The sequence below is a fragment of the Stigmatopora nigra genome, chromosome 12, assembly GCF_051989575.1.
Source record: "Stigmatopora nigra isolate UIUO_SnigA chromosome 12, RoL_Snig_1.1, whole genome shotgun sequence".
Classification (NCBI taxonomy): domain Eukaryota; kingdom Metazoa; phylum Chordata; class Actinopteri; order Syngnathiformes; family Syngnathidae; genus Stigmatopora; species Stigmatopora nigra.
The window spans coordinates 11,807,694-11,827,873 of record NC_135519.1 but is presented as its reverse complement, the minus strand read 5'-3'; the positions used below and the strand labels follow the sequence as shown (position 1 = coordinate 11,827,873).

Below are 20,180 nucleotides of genomic sequence, written 5' to 3'. Positions count from 1 at the left end.
ACCCAACCAGAACAACACCAAGTGTCATAACATTTTATTGCTATTTTCTGGATGTGCGCGACAGGACAAAAGGTTAGCGTAGTCTCAGATAAACCTACGTTGAACTCCTCCCGGAAGAGCTTGCCGTCGTCGGCCGAACGGACGCGGTACTCCTCCTCCAACGCGTCCAACGGTATGGGGAAGTACCGCTTGGAGGGTGAGGGGGATCTAGGGAGGAGGACCACTCTTTGCTCTCCTGTGTTTAAAAAGGAATATATGGCGGTCAGAAGGCTAACGATTCCCAGTAGGCACCATTACGAGCCGGCGTTGCACCTGCAACAACAAGCCGGGCGGCCATTAAGATTTCCCACTTCTGCGGATCCGTGACAGAAATGATTTCTCCGACTCGTAAACAGAGCGCCGCCTAAGAAGTACCTTGGCTCCGAATGCGGCCTTTCCGTTTATTTATATATATTTTTTTCCACTTAAAATGAAAGTTTATAAGGCTCCCTACGTGCTGGGAAAGCTAAGAGGCCTGCACAAACTTCCCAGTTTCCCTCAGACGACACATGGGAAATTGTTCCAAAGCCGTAAAGAATGTAAATGCATGAATCAAATATCGATATTAAAAAAAAAAGGAAAAATAGAAGGAAAAGCATTACATTTTCATGGGGTGTTGAATACTTTTGAGTACCTTGTTCCTCCAGGAAGCCATTTGGAAGCTTTTTATCAACAGATGTAACAAGAGCTTTCCTGTGGTTCTTGAACCTTAAAAAATGCACACAAAAAAAGAACTGTGAGATCAAGTTTTTAAATATGTGCATGTACAATTCTTGGAAAAAGAAGAAAATGCGCATAAGTAAGACATAAAAGGTCATGACACCTTTGGATTAATATCCGACACGTTAGCGAGATTTAGTGTAATGTATGAATGTAATATGTCTTTTTTTTGCACTTACAGGGTACAGATTTGTTGTTGTTGATGAGTGATTTAACTGTTATAATATATTGGTCATCATAAATACTGAGATAAGAAGGTGATTTTTAAAATAAAACTGAAAATTATGAAATAAAGTTGCTGTTGTGTATTTTATGCTGAATATTTTTGTGATAAGTTGCATTTGTGTATCAATGTACTGCATTTGTTCTTCATATTTTAACAATGTAGTTATCTTTTTTTGTTCATTTATGTATTATTTGGTAATTTATGGCTTTGGTGAACAGAAATTGTGGGTTTTGAGCATCTAATTGGTGTCATATTTTATAGTTATGATTTTTTATTTAGTTAGCAAATACGTATTTGTTTCTACTTTAGGGATTAATAATTTATGAAGATTTTGGACTAACAAGCCAAAACAAAATGTTGAAAACTAAATAAAGAAATTGTACACTTATGAATAAATATATAAAATGGTCATAATAAATAACACTACAATAATGTTTTGTAGCAAAGTAGAGAAACTGATATGAGATAGTCGGGAATAGTAAATTCATCTGATAAAAGGATATTTTGAGGTAATTAGTTTGCTTTGACATCCACATTTACACAGAATGATAGTTTTGCTCACCTGAGGCAGTAAATGGTCAATAGGACCACAAATACGAGGCCAATGGATAAGATCAGCGTGGAGGGCAGCACGTGCGCGCCCTGGTGGCTGGGGTTACCTGGACAAGAGTGGCAAAACTGGCTTGAACTTTGACCCCCCAAAACATGTTTGCCCCACACAGTTCGAATGAATGCATACCAGCCGTTTGGTTGTCATGAGATGAAATGTTGACGGCTGCAGATATTCCAATCAAAAACAACACCATCGTCTCTCTGTAGGAAGAAATGAGAAGATAGAATCAAGCTTGCAATATCACAATGAATCCACCGGAGGGCGTTGAATCAACATGCAATGGAACTTTGATTTTTCCATTTTTTACAACACTACCTGCATATACATATTGAATACAACACATAGATGTAATATCATTAAACACACACATTAACAAAAAATCCCTATCAATTGTCCACCCATCTAATTTCCGGGGTCAATCCCCGGTGATGCCCTGGACCGGGTAACCAACCAATCACAGTTCTCTCATTAATAATCATCGTTCCCATAGAAACGTTCTAATTTTCTCCCCTTTAGAATCTTTAATTACAAGGGTCAGCATCGTTCAAGTGAACGCAAAGGCAACGACGACATTGAAGAAAGAGAATTCGTTAGTAAACACCAGAGAATTACACGTTGCCTGTCATTATATTACTAATTGAGGATGGTTTATATGAGGGCTTTAGGACAGAGGAGGAGTGTTGGTATCTGGGTTATAATCTTGACCAGATGGTGTTTTCCTCTCAGGGGTTGAGTCCTATTTATTCCTGCCCGACACCGTCCTTTTCCCGCTGCTTTCCTGACATTACTTGCACACCAGATTCATTCTCACTTGTCCTTTTCCTACTTTGATGCCTGGAGCTGTTAGTGCTGCTTTATTTGTTTGCCCCTATCTTTAAAAAAGGTTTTAAATCCTTGACAACGATACCAGCACTGTGACATGTTTTTCTTTTCTTTTGTGTCTTAGTATCGTCAAAATTTAGATGCTTTATCTTACTATTTTAGTATTTTTCAGTATAAATTGGAGCTGGATCTACCTAAATGGCTTTGAAGAAAGATCTCGTAGTCCTAATTCATCCTCCCATATAAAAGCCTCTTCTTGTTATAGAAGAATGAAATCACTCATTGTGCCAATTTATTTCTTTTGGGTCATCCAGGGGCCTAATTTGTGATGTTCGAGAGAAAGAGAGGGAGAGAGTGCCTTGTGTGGATTGCCTGAGGGGGCTTTCAAATAAAAACGCACAACCGGGCCACTTATAAGAAAGTCAGCCATGTCAAAGTGTTATCGGACGACAAATGAGGATGGAGAGCCGGGTGCATGGAAGTTACTGCGTTTGGGAGCAGTGATGCGGACAAGAAATGTGTTGGGGAAGGAAAGGAAGCACTATGGTCCAAAAAAAGGCCTTACTATGCATTTACTGGAGGTCTACAAATTGCCATCAGAATTGCAAAGAGGCCATGACTCAATTTACAATTCAGGGGCATCCATTTTCATTTTCATCTCCAGTCACATGCTTGTCACGGAAGGTCAATAGGACTGTGAAAACATTTAAATAGGATGTTGTCATAGTGTGTGTTTCCATTTGGTGTTGAATGATGAGTTGTTTTAGTAAAAAAAAATCATAAAATATCTTTAAAAAGGGAAATTGTGAGCTAAGAATGGTTTCTATATTTTAACCTTTAAAGCCTAAACTACTAAATAATTGACAAAAACTCAAATTCTTTAAAAACTGAACCTTTAAATGGTCCCTCAGTGCAATAAAAATTCTAAATTTCATTTATATTTATAGGGTATGCCAGTTTTTTTTCAGATCAGGGTTGAAATATACCAATTCATGCTTTAAATATAATACAATTGTCCACAAAGGGTGATAAGGGATACTTTTGTCCAATTTTGGTGTATTTTGGCAAGAAACATTTGGGTGACACACGTGATCCCGAGGAGAATAAAATGATATAGTTTGGCCTTGACTTTGACACCGGTGTTTTAGCTCAAGTTGGCAAAGAAAAAAGCCCATGCGTAATTAATTATAAACAGCACACACCCATAATGCATGACATTACAAGGTATTACATCACATGTTCTCATTTCACATGTATGCATTCCTGCAATGTGACCATCGCGTGTCGGGCGTGTGGGTGGATTAGCGTTAACAAGCCGGGTGGGTCGGCGGCATTTGAACCTGGGCCACTGATTTGACTTTTTTTTCTTTTAATACATTTAAGAAGACTTGATGTGAAAATGGAGTCTGAGACCCTTTAGTGTCCTTTACCAAGCCTAATTTTTTCAATTATGGGGGTTGAAATGATAAACTGATGATGGCCTACGTCACATGTGTCAAAGTGGCGGTCTGGGGGCCAAATCTGGCCCGCCGCATCAAATTAAAATGAAGAGTATAGATGTATATTAATTTTCTTGATTTTCTCACTTTTGAATCAATAATTGTCATATTTAACCAAATTTTTCTGTGTTTTTAGTTCAAAAATCATTTTGTAAAATCTAAAAAATATGTAAAATAAAAGCTAAAATAAAAAATGTTATAGATCTATAAAAAAACTGAATATTCAGGGATTTTAATCCAGTTATTTTCATCAATTTTTGAAGAAAAAATCAAAATATTCTAGTCTAGTAGTGTTGGTCTCAGTTGTATTGGGCTGACTCACTACTCAAATAACTCTCAAGTCAAAACAATTTGCACCCTGACAAGATTACAGCGCTCTCATGTGAAAACAGCTAATCTACGACTCCTCCTAAATATCCTGCATTATAAAAAGCTATCATCTAGTATCTTCTAATTCACAACTACACATCTTCCATATTGTTGCTTTGAACTAGAAAGAGTCTCATTGGGGTTTCAGTAAAAACCAAGGCAATTACTTGCAGCTCCGGTACCAGCTTGGCATGAAACGACTCCCGTGAATTAAATTAGGAAAAAAAAAAAAAAACGTCCCATCTCATCGCATGATGCAAGACCAACATAGAACGAGCTGGAGGCTAATTCTTCCCGCAACCACTCAGAACGGCGATGGAGGTCAAAACCGCATCTGCGTATGAAGCTTTAATCCATTGTAAAGGCGGGAAAGACACTTTTTCTTTTTCCTTACACGCACACTTAACCTCTCCGAACAAAAGCCCAAAGCTCATTACGGCAACAACAACAGAAGAAGAAAAAAATCCTTTAAGCGCAGATTTTCCGTGTATCTTTATGCAAAAAAAAGCGGTTTTAATATTTAAAATAAAGCATGATGAAATTGACTCCATGCTGACCTCTGCACCTCATTTAAACATCTCTTATAAATAATGTAGCCATAGAAAGGGAAAGAAAGAAAAATACGTACATAAAGATGTCATTTCTACATAAGACACATGCTGATACAAGTGACTCATTATTCTAATGTATGCTAGGGAATTTAAATATCATGAATAAAGTTAAATATTGATTTAAATCAATGTCAGGGAACTTTAATCATGCCTAAAATTTGCATTTAATGTGTATAATGATGTCCTGTGGTTAGCAGGTTTAACCCTAAACATGTTTTACCTCATAAAATGTGGAAAACAATGTTTTCCAAATATGTTTTCATTGCAGTACTTTGACATAAATCGAAATATGCACCAAAAATTTCAGTATTTATGAGATGTCATCTATATTTTGGCTTCATTTTGTTCCTACAGGCTCATGTTCTTTTGTGGTTATGTTAATCCTACCATACATGGCAGCTAATCTCCTATAAACCCTTTTTATTTTCTTCTCTTTTTCTATAAAAAGCTGCTTCGAAAAGTAATAAGCTGTTTACACCTTTTACGGGGGTTGCCGCCAAGAAAAGCTGCTGGAATAGTTCACGTTGGCTCCTCAAAATGTGCAAATTAGAAACAAAAAAACACCAAAAAAAAAAGCCTAACACGGCAGCATTTTGGAAGGCTGCAAATGAGTTGCTGGGTGAAAAGCTTCCACTAAATAAATCCCTTCACAAGTCCTGATTACGAGGGCTGAAAGGTGCAATGAGCCCGTAAGGTTTTATGGACTACTTAGTCGTAAGTACTTGACGTAAAATTGCGTCTAATCGCACCTGGAGCAGAATACCGTGTCACCCCTTCTTGACTTATGAATAACGCAATCTGGATCTTATGTTATGCTACCTCATTAAGAAGGCATTAAGTGCATATTAAGCACGTGTTGCCAACGCAATGAAACAATTTGCGTAGAGGTCGTAATCAGTAAACGTTTTATTTCCAAGATGCCGCTGCCATTGGAGGAAGATTTTTAAGTAGGTGTGTTATATGAGTTCATGGCTTTAACGTCGTCTAATCACATTTGCAATCACCACTAAGACGTCTAATAAGATCCAGTAAGAGTGTTTAACAAATTCATTTAACAGTATGTTTGGTAGTGTTGTTGTGTTATATTAAAATAGATTAAGAGATGATGTTTGTAAATGGAGGACAATTACTGTGTATGTAAATGAGGGAGTTTAGACATTAGGAAGGGGAAATTATTCAAGTAGGAAACGTGTTATTGAATTGACTCTGTGGATCTAATTGGGAAAATATAGTAGAGAATAAATGAATGCATGTTGTTTGTCAATTTGGAGCAATAACATTATAGTTTGATAGGGTAAAGCTAATTCTTTTAAGTACAGGGATGAAATAAGTTTATTTTAGGACTTTTAATGCATATATATATATCTACTATACTACACTGAAAAAGCATGTGTACTTTTATGCTTTTACTACAGCTGTATTTAAAAAAAAAAAAGATTAAAATGGGACACTTGGCTTTTTTTATACATTTGTGATGCAAGATGTTGAGTATATAGTTCAACTTCAGTTCATACCATCCAAACTGGGATAGTTAGTACTTGTTCAAGGCTAATAAAAGGCATATTTTCTAGCTTTTATGATATAAAATATGGGAATGTAGTACTACCACTGTTACAAAAACAAATAGAAGCCACTTGTCATCATTTGTGATGCAAATGCATTGTACTATAACATAAATCTATTTCTCATTCAATACATTTTAATTGTATTTCATCAACAGGTACTTTGCAAATTATTCAGCCAATTAAAAACCTCCAATCACATCTTTTTGAGTCAAACACTGCCTTTGTGAGTTATCTCCCAACTTAATTGGAGTCCAGAGTCAAGCATTCACACGTCGTGCACCGATCAATATCTTCTCACAAACAAGTGGCTGCCTCTTCATAAAGATGTTCTTTTTTTTTTTTGCGAAGCGAGGGGGAACAAAGATGTGTTTTTAAAGAAAAGGAAAAAAAGTAGAGAGAGGGAGAAGATGGAGCGAGAGAACAAACATGTCAGTGAAGTGTGGCAAGCGGAGGAGGATGAGAGAAAGAGGAAGATGTGAAGGAATCAATGTCTTGATTTTTGGTTCACGCATAAGTGGATATATGGAAGACATGGTTGGCTTAAAAAACTCAAGAAAAAAGCTTCACCACAAGAAAATCACCTCCACCAGACATGACGCATGACTACAAGTGTAACAATGTGTTTTTTTTGCCATTGAAAATGATTCAAATGTTTTCAAATACTTACACGTTCAAACGAGCCGATGCGGTCTGGTATCAGTGGAGCCGTCCGTCCATGGCAAATCCAACTGGGTTTTTCCGGCAAAGCTCACATCCTTTTGGAGAGTTTGCTTCCAGGTGAGGAAAAATGATCAGGCCACGACTTCAGTTGGGGGGCAATGCATGCTGGGAAAGGAGAACATTGTTAGAAAATATGCAGAAAAATGTAGGCTACAATTGAAAAGAAACTAATTGGTTGCTCATTCAAAAATGATTAGATTGTTCGTCATGCAATTTTTTGTAATTTCTTGCATAACTGCATGATTTCCTCATGTTATGATGCGAAATAATGTAGCGCTCAGGTAGAATAAAAGTTGGTATGACAAATCTAACAGTAATATAAAATTAAGGTACACTGATTTCAAATAAACAATACTTAAATACTGCAATCGTTTTAACGTTTTTACCACTATTGACATAAAATCCATTTCAATTGTAAAGGCTAGCATGGCCTGATTATTTTTCACTGCAATTAAAAGCGATCCAATCCAGTTTGACAGCCATCATTGGATTCCCATCAATGGCAGCCCATAAATTTGCGATGCTCAACTTTGCTTTCCATGTAAGAATGCTCATAAAAAGGCCGAAAGGTTCACTGCAGAATAACAAATTACATAAAACCAAACTAATAAAACTCCAAGTGCAAGGTGTTCGTGTAACAATGATTTGACTGTTAAGGTATTTTATCACTTTGCATGAATATGGGAAAGTCCCCCAAACACACACACTCACACAATGATGTTTTGTTCAAATCAAGTTCTATAAATTTAGCAACAGGTCATGGAAGGCCCAATATTATTCTTTAACACCCCTCCAAAGCCAATAGAGGAAACGGCTCATTGGTGCCTTTTCCAAAGCGGACAGGAAGTTGCTATAAAAACGAGTGGGAGGTTCCTTTAAAAGCACATTTGTGTGAGTTGAGTTGCTTCAGTCAGGCAGCTGTGATACATTACGTTCCTCCTTGAGCATGTATTATGAATCACCGTGAAGGTCAGAACGCAATCATGTTCCAGGCCGCAAAGCCAACGTGACCTTTGACCTGGCTGACAAACCCAAATCCCTTTAACCAATGAAAAATCAGGCACGCCATATCCACGTCAAGCGATTATTTTGTCGCTGTCTTGTGTCCTGAAAACCAAAACGTTGGGTTAAAAAAAAAAGATGTGAATAATGAACAGAGCAACTAATCTGAGCGTATAATAGAATTTGAAGGCTCGTGCTAGTTGGCCGCAATGTGTGTATTATCATTTACCACCAAACGCCTGAGCTGAATGATAATGGCAATAAAAAATGCATAAGCTCTAAGTTATTCATATTTCACTTCCTCAAAAAGTCCTGTGGGAGGCTGGCATGGAAGTCATCTTTCTTTATATCCTCTTCTCTCACTCTTTGGCATTTACGGGCGAAGTGGACGGACACCCACTTTCTCGTCCCGGCGACTATGAGGCCAAATATGCAGCTCATTAAAATTTTATGCCGTGGCACTTGCTGTTTCAATCATTAATTCATATCGAAAACAGAATGCCGATGATAATGGAATAACCATTTGTTTTCAACAAAGTGGCTGTATGTCATTTATGTAAGCATGCAACTTTGACGTGTTTTTCATTCACCACATGATAAACACAACATTTTCATCTATCCTGACCAAAAAAAAAGCTATGCATCTTTCTTGTACTGGTTTAGGAGTAAAAACTGTCGCTTTGGCCCCACCCTGTGATATTCCATTGCGAATTACTTGGGTTGATGTGAGCTGAGGAGCTTCATTTAATCAAAAGCAGGCTGAAACAATACTTTTTTGGCCTCTGTTATCTTCACCAACCTGCCTACCTTTATAAAAACCCACTTAAATGCCACTTCATGTGTAAACTGGCTGGTCTTGTAACTATATTGCCTTTCAAGGTTGTTGGTTTCTTTTCCTTTGCGGAAGATGAGCACAGTAATTTCCTCGCTTTTTCTTTAAGGACTCAGAAATAAATGAGAGGCCCATAATATTATATAACCTTACCAAGGACTAATGGGGACTGTAGAGTAGCAGATGTTACATGAAAATGTGGAAAAAAAACATTATAAAGGTTCTGAGAAGCTATACAAAAAGGCAAATGAAAATTTTAATCATAATATTTTGATATTAAAAGTATATTTAGGGTGTGTTAACTGCAATTAATTATAACAAAAATAACTACTTTGCATGATTATTCAATTAAATATGATGCATTAATGCCTAGAAATATACAGTGAATTGCAAATACTATTCTCAGATTAAAACTAAGCAGTGATTCTTTTTTTACACCACAGGAGGGCGCCCACCAATACTTATGGTCTATAGAAAATGGTTGGATTTGTATTAGAACATGCATTTTTGTGGTTACTCATCATAATATGAATCACCATAACTAAAATGGAGTCTCTTATATTTAGGTTACACATTTTACAGAGCCAGACATTTTTATAAAACTCATTTACATTGTACAGATGTGCCTAATGAAATATGATCTATTCATCATTCTTATTATTGTGCTAGAAGATGACCTCAAACTGATAGGCCACAAATAAATCAACTCAATTTGGATATGTTTTGACATAATCAACATAATTTCCTGTCCATCCAAGATAATAGGATACTGATCTAATAAGTGAAATTATCGGTCTATCATTAGCTCATTCATATTCCCAAGGACTTTGAGGAAGTGGGCCATACAGGGGCATAGAGAAGGGGGGGATGGGGGGATGGGGGTGTCATCTGACTCAGTTTTTAATATAGGCCGCCGGAAGAGAGGACAGGAAATGAAGGTTACGTGGTTTGTTGTGAATGAGGTTATGAGCAATTTATAATTCATGAATGATCATCCTGACATCAGGATACAGTGACATCAGCCACCAGTCACATTAGAAGTTTGCAGTACAGATCTGATACAAGGTTTTTCATAAACAACATATTTCTGAGGAAAAATACTGCTTAACTTTGAGTCTACCGAGTATTGCATGGGGGTGGTTCACAACCACTAGGCTAAACTTTCCCAGCTTCATCTTGTACTATTCCTCAATTGAATGTAAGCTTATCTGAGTGGATTTTGGCATAACAAAAATATTAATATTATCCAAAATAAGGTGGTAATATACTGTATAACTATTATAAAAGTGACCCTGCAAAGATGCATCTGTTTACAAGAATATTGCAATAATATTGTGTTAAAAAGAGACTATTCATTGAAGAAAATGTCAATATATATTCTCATAGTCTGTAAGGATCTTTTTGGACAGACTTAGATTTTTTCATTATTATTATATGCCCTAAATCACCAGAAAGCAGCCCGGACATCCCCCGGACCAATAGAAAATGACTTAAATTGACTTAAAATAGCAAAAAGGCGACATAAAATGACCTCATTCCCTGCCATTGACATCAATAGACGTCAAATTCATTTAAACCTCCAGTGGATGCTCATCTTTCCACGCCATTGACAACTACCAAGTTAAATTCCAGTCAATACAAACAAACTGAGATACATAGCTACATGAATATATCCCTCAGACCAACCTGAGTTGGAGACCCCCAAATTAAACCCCCATGTTTAAGACTCCATCACATTGTTATGATGGCATCCTGCAGGCCCCACTCAAACCATGTGTAACACTACATGCACCCCCAAATCCTCTTCACCCCTCTTCCATTCCTGTCTGTCTAGAACAGCGCCCCCATCAAAAGCATTTAAGATCATGTTTATGTCAAGCAATCTTGCCCATGTGGCTTGATTTGCTCCACTAACCCATTTCCTTCCATGCCATCCATGTGATGGAATGGCAGCGTGGAGGAGGACAACATCCCCCCCGGCGATGCCTGCTACCTTCACGCTAGGTTCTACTCGAGACGTTAGCATCGCAACGTGCGGCCAATACAGACTTAAGAACTAAAAAAATCAAGAATAAAATACCCATCCCTTGTCTGCGATTACGTTTACGGATCTTACCGTAAAACACGAGGTCGCCTCATCAGCAGGGAAGGATGATGGACCTCCTGGTTCCGCGTTCCCACCTGGCTTGTGTCCGTTGTACTAAGGAAAGAAGACAAGACAATACACGGACGAAATGATGAAAAAGGTTGTCAAAACGTGAAAGTGATTATATTTGTGTGATATCTACGTGATAGGATGCGCCAGCTGGCCGAGCTTAACAGTGATATGGGAGCCTGTGTGGAGGCAGGAGAAGCCCCCCTTCCTCCCAGCCTCACAGTCTCATCCCCTCACCCCAATACTAACATCTTCATACACTACCATTAGTTGCCACTAGGCGGACTCGCTCACAACAATTCTGTGATAAAACATGATGAAAGTTGCATTTTATTAAAAAGCCTCAATAAATTAAGATACATTTGCATTTAGAAAGCAAACATATTGTTTTTAGAATGGATTTAAACATTGGTGCTCTACCATTAATCTCTTAAGTGGCTGTTTTTCCAATTTCAATGTAAAAATAATAATAATTACAACAAAAAAACAATCTGAATTCATTTTGGGGTGTTAAATAAACTTAAACATTGGGTCTCACACTCTTCTACGTTTTTGTGTGCATGTAGCATGTAGAATACCAACAAAAATCATGAATATGATGAAGACAAGGATGACAATATTATAATCTGATTGATGATAACAATAATGAATGCCTTATTTAACATGTGTTTGTTAAAAAAACAGTATAATCTGTAATACAGTGCACAAAAATACTACTGTTACTTAAAATAACCATTAAAATACATACGTCAGGATTCAATGCACTTGTACATTATGAAAAAACACATTCAAGTATGTGTACATCGTATTCATGCAATGTTGAGTGACTAAATCAACAGTTTTGCCAATAAGTAATCATCTGAATTATTTTGCAGAGTTAAAATTGTGACTTCCACTGGGAAAACACTAAAGAATCATTTATTGTCAATGTTAAGACCCAGTCACACTTCTAATGTTGCTCCAGGAAAAATATGGAATCACCTCAAGATTAAATACATGCTGTTGTTTATTACTTGGAAAATATTGACTGAAAAATCTTCCTCTACAATCTCTTGTGTCTTCTATCGATTTTGCCATGACACAGAAACAAATCATTCAATGGCAACAACCACTTTTTTTTGCTGACCTCTCACAGAAGCCAGCAGTGAGTCAATGAAGTGATGCTATCTTTGATGAGAGGCAATAAAGTGGTGCCAAAAACTTACGATCAACTGGCCCAACAAACAATTTACACGCGTCCATGCCGCCGTAAGATGTGAACCAACATTACAACCCTCTAACTTCGATCACCTTTAAGTGTTGCCAGGCAAATTTATCTCGTCACTCTTATTGATTCTCCCAGAAGGATGTAGATCATAAAAAATGCTGAGTATAGAATATGTTAGAAATGAAAGAAGATACCCTGTAGTTGACTGAGTCCATTCTAAGCAGAAAATAATAAAACTAAAATATATATGTTGTACTATGTGGTATATATATAGTCATTTAGAAGTTCCAAAACAGACCTTGCAGTATAAAATGCTTCCCAGAAGAGGCCAGTGTCGCTCTTCACAGAAAAGAAATTGAGTTCCTTCCAGATATTGAGTGTTTAGATATAGCAAAGATTAACATTGCTGACCTAATTAATTAATTTTAGCCTTGGAAATAAGGTCATTTTATTTGGTGAATATTCATCCATAGAAATCCCATTAAAAAGGGATTGGATGTCTGTCAATGGCAGCCGATGAAATAAAACAAACAGCTATTTTAAATAAAAATACACACATGCAAAAGCTCCCCAAAGAAAAATAAGAATAACATAACAAAAACAAAAAAATGCAGTCATCTTAAGTGCTTCTAAAAGGTTTCTCTCTCACATAATTAGCCATTTTAACAAGATGCAGCATCAAAACTAAATACTTATTCCTATCCAACTCCCTCAAAATATCCAGATATAACAATATAACCAAATGAAATGCAAATGTATCAATTTTTAATATTCTCAAAAAATGAACTGCATACAAACCCCAAAGACCAAACATTGAATTTCAAGCCTCTATCCCATATTTTGCATATCACTAGAATAACAAAATGTCCATAGGTATGAATATTCTCATTCATCCAAGTCTTTCTATTCAAAGGGCACTGCAGCCATAGCAACAGAACAATCCAATTTATCCTTTGAAGATGTACTAACAAATCTGGAGGACAAATAGTTGAAGTTTTAATATCCAAACGCAAAATACTGTTATCCTACATAGCTTTGTTGCATTACTGGTGAAGCCTTTAGAAATGAGACCAAACATCTTCCAAGAAAGCAGGAACACTTCCAATCGATTCTAAGACCTGAGACCCACTAGAGAAGCACACATACTGTACAAGTAGCAGCGATCAATGAAGGCTAAACCTTTATAGGGCGCTCATTTAACTCATTGGCTGCTATTGATGGCGCCAGTTGTCCAATCAGGGAAGGCTGGCAATGATTATTTCCTGGAATGAAAGTCCAACACTATCCATTCCGCTATACCAAAACATTGACACACCAACTCCTTTCATTTTAAATGAATTGGATGTCTATCTTTGTCCAAAATAAGCAATAAATTCACACAATGTAATATAAAAAAATAATAAGTCAACTTTAAATTGTTATTGATGCATATAAGTGTTTCTCTCAGGTCTTATTTAGTTCCCAATTATGTTTATGTAGAAGTCAATTCCATATATGCATAGATATGTAATGCAAGGGTCTATAGATTTAATTCACATTGTTATATGAGATATTATCAAGGTTCAAGTGTTGGGTGCAGTTTATTTCTTAAATTACAGTTCTAGTTGTTTCATTAGTTGCCATTTAGATTGCTGTGATGTGATCACTTGTGTTTGGATGAGACAACAGGGGTTTGAATGACATTTAAATTAATGACATGCTATTTTTTCCTCACCGTCTATGTTGAGGCAGACATGGCTTTCTTTCTCATCTGCTTTCCAAATGTAAGTACAATATATCCTATTGGCGCGTCAATATTGTTGATGGCTGCCTGTAAAGTCGCCGGGTCAAGAAACAGATTCATAGCTGTAAATAAAAAGCCATTGAACAGGTTTATCTTTACATTTTTTTTAGCATTTGGCTTATGCCACAAGCCCAAAACCCAGTAAGAACCCCAACATTGAGTTATAAGAATAATGCAACACATTTTGATTGATTAAAAATAGCTAAATAGAAGTTACTCACCCATTTAATTCCCTTTATTCTTATACGACAGCCTCAATCGCTTCTATTCTTGAGCTCCAAAAATCCAAATACATGCTTTTAAAAAAGGTCCAAGTGAAAATATGTTCCACATGCATTTTCTTCCACAGCTTGACTTAAACCACTTTTGGACTTCACACATGAATATTGCTTTTTTGAGGGGGAAAGCCTTCATAGAAGAAGAGCAAAACTGCACGTGTACCTGCAGCAGCTTGGCAAATGGCAGGCGCATTGTCCTCAAATAGGCCACGGTGACAAGTCGTCCACTTGTGGCCATAGGCGACGGCATAAATTTGTCTTTTTGGCCCGCCGCTTCTCAGGCCAGGCAACGACAAGAGAGGCTTTATGACAAAATGCTTCATCCCCCATTAACCTTCACAGAGTGGGTTTCAGGAGGGGATTTTCAGGCAGAATAAAGCACCGGTGTGAGAAGGGCGGTGTCCTTGGTTTCTCCTCTTTCAGTGGGTCATCCTCATCCTTGAGCCGGACTCGGTTAGAAAACGCTGATAAGAAAATGATGGAGAATCATTGGACTTTGCTCAGGATATCCGTTCGCTCTGTGGAATACAAAGAAAGTTTGGAAGAGATTCATTTATTTATTCTTTTGACGGGTGTCATGGAAAAAAAAAAGCAGAGGCTTTTATATTTACGTGAAGGCCATAGGGACCTGGAATCCATTTAAAGGTTGCCACAGATTATATTAACAACAGAAATGGGCCACCCGGCTGGCTATTACACCTGAAGCTAGTGTAAATGGAACAAAATGTGCACTTGGTCAACCCTTTTGTAGTTGTTATAGCATCTATTTTTCTGGGAAAACTGCAAAATGATGGAGTCTATACTTTCAGGGAACTTAACAGTGACATTCTGGTTCATCTCATGGTGCTCAATGAAGATCTTACATACCAAAATAACCCAGAAATGACGACTTGGACAATTTGGATTAGATTGGATTGAATTGTATAACTTTATTCATCCCGTATTTGGGAAATTTTGTTGTCACAGTAGCAAGAGGGTGAGAATACAGACACAGAAAAAGACATTTTAGACATAAATAGATAGTTAATAAGTAAGTTAATAAATAAATACATGAATAAATATATAAATAAGCAAGCGTGTTGCTGAAATATAAATATATTTACACATATACACACACTTACATATATATATATATATATAAGCACATATATACATACACATACATGTACATGCATGCATTTGGTAGGTCCTAACATTTTTTTGTTAAAGAGCCTGACAGCTGATGGGAGAAAGGATCTGCAGAAGCGCTCTTTCCTCCAATCAGGGTGCAGCAGTTTATTGCTGAAAGAGCTTTGAAGGGACTCCAATTCATGCTGCTGCAGAAATTTGGTACGATGGACTATTTCTTGGTAAATTCAAAAACGTTGACCTCAATTGAGTCATCTCACATTGAATAGTACAAGTACACAAAGTGAAGTTAAGGAGGAAATAACCTGAAGTGCTTTCAAGAGCATTTATTTGGTAGATAAGTGAACAAGGAAAAAGTGCAAAAGCGTTTTTGTCCGAACTTGTGCAAATATGGCGGAAACAGGGACAACACCAATTTTAATTTCCCCGGTGTGAACGCTGTCTCTACTTTCTCATAAAAGTACACGTATACATTATTGGGCTTCTCCATTGTTTTCAGAGTCTCCCAAGACTAGCAAGTGCATGTTCCAACTAGAGAATGTGCAAATTGCGATTGGGGCGCACTTCCTTCTCAGGAGGAGATTCAACCTTCTACTTTTCAATCGTTACTAACATTCCAAAAGAAAATCACACTTTTAAGACATTGCTATCATTTTCCAGGTTGACCTAAAATTAATTTAGTCTATAGGAACTATTACCGTGGGAAAAAGATATCAAATCCAAGTTTTTAGAAGCTATTGAAAGACCATATGATAAGTCAAATCCAAGAGTAGATAGCTTACTTAAGATTTGAACTGTCAAAAATCTAAGTAAGTAAGTTTGATCTTTCAACAGATGAAATTGTCTTTTTTGTCTATCGTGTGAATTACTAATATTTTTTCTTCTGGTTTGAAATTAACCCTGCCAAGATGAAAGCTTTGTTTGATGGAATATTATACAAATAAAGGAGAGTTTTTTTTAATAAATACTATTCAAAATGTCCTGTAGTTCAACCACTATAAGTAATGTGACAAAAAATAAGTTGATAATAAGTTTCTTCATTACAAATGTATTAAAACTGTATAAAAAGTAACCTTAACCCTCTTTTGCCACATTCGTCGACCAATCTTTTCCGTCTTATTGGCTTAATTGAGGCGAACACTCGTTAACAATTTCACTCAGAGGTCCATCAACATTCAAACGGACAATGTTATAAGTCCGTGAACGCAAAAAAAAGCATTGACGGTTTCGTTTCTCCACCACAGACAGCGTCGACCTTTCCGATTGGCAAATGGCAGCTTTTATTTCGGTAAGCGGGGAAATGATCTTTCGCTCGATACGAGCACAACATTGAAAACGAGTCGTCCGGTTGTGAAAAGTTCCGTATCTGATGCTGGCACGCGGAGGGGGTTTATTCGATGTAACGTGCTGAATTTCAAAGTGAGGAAACATGAAAGCTAGCCAACACAATGGCTGATATGCCAAGTTACTGTAGCAACACTCTCACAGGATTGGAATAGGGCATAAAAGATGAAGTTTTAAAAACACGTCCAATCCATTTTCTTCAGTTAACTTGGATTACTAATTATACATTGACTGCCTGACATAACAACTGATCCGAGCAACATATTGAGAAATAAAAGAACTATGAAACTTGGTTTAAAATGTTCTACCTGAACTGGTTCATTTAAATTTAATGGACTGAACTGATGGTTGCACTTCATTATGAATAAGAGCCAAGATAGAAAAGGTAACAAGTCATTTCAAGGCTGTTTTTTTTTTCTGCATATGTTGAGGGCTATGATCAAATAATGTTCATTTCTAAAGTCACTCTTTTTGCTTTTGATTCAGCATTTTCACTGAGAAATAATGTAGTTTACTCACCTAACACACCTGACTGACTTCCGTAAACTCGGTTTAGAAATACATATTTCACAGAATCAAATTGCAAAGAGCCAAATGAGAGCATTTTCCTAGAAGAAACCATTTTGGGCTGGAAGAGGGAACATAACAACTCTAAAAAAAAGGTTAAAGGTCCTAAAAATGTGTCTAGTCACATGAAATTATTCTCTTTTTTAACAGAAGTACTATTTATTCCAGGTTTGGGCAAACTATTCCACAAATGACCACAGTTTTGTAGGTTTCATTCCAACCTGAAATGTTTGAATGGCATTCAGCGGATAGAAGTCAAGTGCATTTTGTTTCAACACAATTGGTTAAAGTGTCTATGCAGGCTCGATGCCATACAAATGCCATTCATTCACTCACATGTCATTCATCACTATTATTTTTTAACAACATCCCGTCTTTATTCCACTTCTAAGTGCCACAGATTGGCATCATTCCGTTGTATGAGGCAACTGACAAGTACAATTTAAAATGTATTGAAAAAGGCTTGATGAAATGTGATCTTCCTTTTTTTGGGGCTGCAACAAAAGGGAGGATTTCAATTGTGAGTCGGCGGCCATAGAGAGGGATTCATCTTTTGACTGATGTTACAAAGAGAAACGGCACTTTTGTTGTTGCCACTACCGCATGATGTGAGGTGCCTCGGTCAATCAGCTTCTACCGCATCACTGTCGGAGTTTCCAACGCCCACACACACACAAACTCATAAACAAAGGGGAACACTACCAATGTGCAGCAACAAAACAAACCCTAAATACTGTTTTTTGTTGTTGTTGTTGTCATTGTACAGCAGGGGTAGGGAAACTATGGCTCGGGAGCCATATATGGCTCTTTGGATGGGTGTATATGGCTTTCCGCTAACCTATGGCGGTGAAACTATCTTCAGCGCCCTTTTTAAATCATAATTTTTCTTCACTAGACTCTTCTGCATGCATCTCATAGCAACAGTGAAGTTTTCTCAAAACAATTCAGACTTTTTTTAACTTTCAAAGTGATAAAATGAATAATAAATGCTCACATTTTCATGTATTTTGACTTTTAAATTCTGAGTATGGCTCTCAAAGAATAATGTTCCCAAATATGAAGTGTTTTTGGCTCTTTTTGTCAAAAATATTCTTAATACCTTTAATGTAAAGGCTTCTTTTTAAAAAGCAATTGCAAATTGCAGTCTAAACTTGGCTGATACTAACGATGACCGAAGGCAGCTTCTCTCTTCGGGGAAGATGGAGACATCTGTCCTCAATAAGGAAACCACGCCCGGTCGAGTTATCTTCCGTTTGAATCCCGCGTCTGTCGACGAGGGGGATAAAACGAGAGAAGTTAAACGACTGGGAAGCAAAAAAAAAGGTAGAAGAAGGACGAGAGCTTTCTGTTCTTGTCATCTGCTCTCTTACCAATTAGGAAGCGGGGGACCTTACTCAGGTGAAAGCGTAAAAGGACGTAATCACCTCATCCATCAAGCTACTTGTCTGTGAAAGGCCGAATCTCATTTTCACGTTGGATGAAAGCGTACTTGAGATTCATTCATGTCAGGGTGCATGTTTACCGGCAAATGTGGCATGTGACACGTCGGAGGAGTTTTAAACTAAAGTTGGGGTGGAGTTGCTGAAGTATTGATGTTGATGTTGATTTAAAGTTGCAGAGAACAGCACATTGGCGTCGGGATAGACACACGTTTGATGGCGCACGTACGGCGGGCGGCAGCTGACTCCACCTGCGGCATCTGCTGTTATCTGGCTGGAGATGAGAGAGCTTGAACTGTGACACATCCAGGTCTGGAGTTAATGCAGCATCATTTGGAGCAGCCTCCACAATACGCATGAATTAAATATGATGGGGAAAGTTTGGGCTGTGTTCTGCTGAATTTCATTTAAACACTCAAGTACACTTGGCAGAAATACTTTGAAATGTACTTGGTTTTGAAATGCATTAAGTATTATATAGGGCCTTCTTCCATGGACCAGTTTATCCCCATTTGAAACATTATAAGACAACAAATGCCAACCCAATGTGAAATTTCACCATCTCATCTGTAAATCATCACATTTTAAGACTTAAGCTTGCTACTACTAATAAGAAATTTCAATATTTTGCCTCTTGAATTAATCATATGTTTTCTAGGTAAAGAGGAATTTAAGAAAATAGTAATTAAATGTCATTCAGGTTGGATGGGATAATGATATGCAGTGATATGAATGTTCAAGAAAATGATTTGACTTTATTTGCTGCAATATGTTGGGAAAAATATGAAGAATGAGCTCAAGCTCTTGATTAGGACGATATGTTTGCCTAAAAAAACTTGTACTCAGCTTTACACTGTTTATTTTTTAGACATTTGAGATGTCCGTCCTGTTTTATCCATTAAAAACCACAGTTTCAGTTATGTTTTGGGCTTTGTGAAGGATAAGAACTGCACTTTAAATCAACAATGAGACAACAAGGGAATGCTGAGTTTGATCCTCTTGCTCACTTAACAACGGTTGCTAGGACGTATCATTCGTCAATGCCCCTTTTGGGGAAGGAGTTTGCGAAAGGTCAGTTGCTGATGTTGTCTTTTTATTGTTCTTTCAACCATCAACTTGTGCAAAATGAATCGACACCCAAGTATCCCCCTTAACTTTATCTTATTTGCATCTGAACAATCAACCAGCAAGCAATTCCTCACCAGAAACTTCATTCAAAAATTGATCAATCCATTCATTTTGCTGCCGAAAGCGTTAGTAC

General features: G+C 37.2%; 1 protein-coding gene across 5 annotated transcripts in view; it reads right to left on the bottom strand.

The window, feature by feature from the left end:
• The window catches only part of LOC144205239 (receptor-type tyrosine-protein phosphatase epsilon-like), a 32,866-nt gene that overhangs the window by 9,414 nt on the left and 3,272 nt on the right, over nucleotides 1–20,180 (bottom strand). For 2 of the 5 annotated variants that reach the window (XM_077729457.1, XM_077729461.1), the window contains exons 1-7: nucleotides 11,307–11,393; nucleotides 11,135–11,218; nucleotides 7,132–7,289; nucleotides 1,725–1,798; nucleotides 1,548–1,644; nucleotides 674–747; nucleotides 99–235 (exon numbers count right to left, since the gene is read on the bottom strand). In XM_077729457.1, the coding sequence (XP_077585583.1) occupies nucleotides 99–235; nucleotides 674–747; nucleotides 1,548–1,644; nucleotides 1,725–1,791 (375 nt within the window). In that variant the 5' untranslated portion in view covers nucleotides 1,792–1,798; nucleotides 7,132–7,289; nucleotides 11,135–11,218; nucleotides 11,307–11,393. Of the gene's footprint in view, nucleotides 1–98; nucleotides 236–312; nucleotides 643–673; nucleotides 748–1,547; nucleotides 1,645–1,724; nucleotides 1,799–7,131; nucleotides 7,290–11,134; nucleotides 11,219–11,306; nucleotides 11,394–14,094; nucleotides 14,226–14,384; nucleotides 14,960–20,180 lie in introns of those variants that run through there. The other 3 variants (XM_077729459.1, XM_077729460.1, XM_077729462.1) reach the window with 3 other exon arrangements.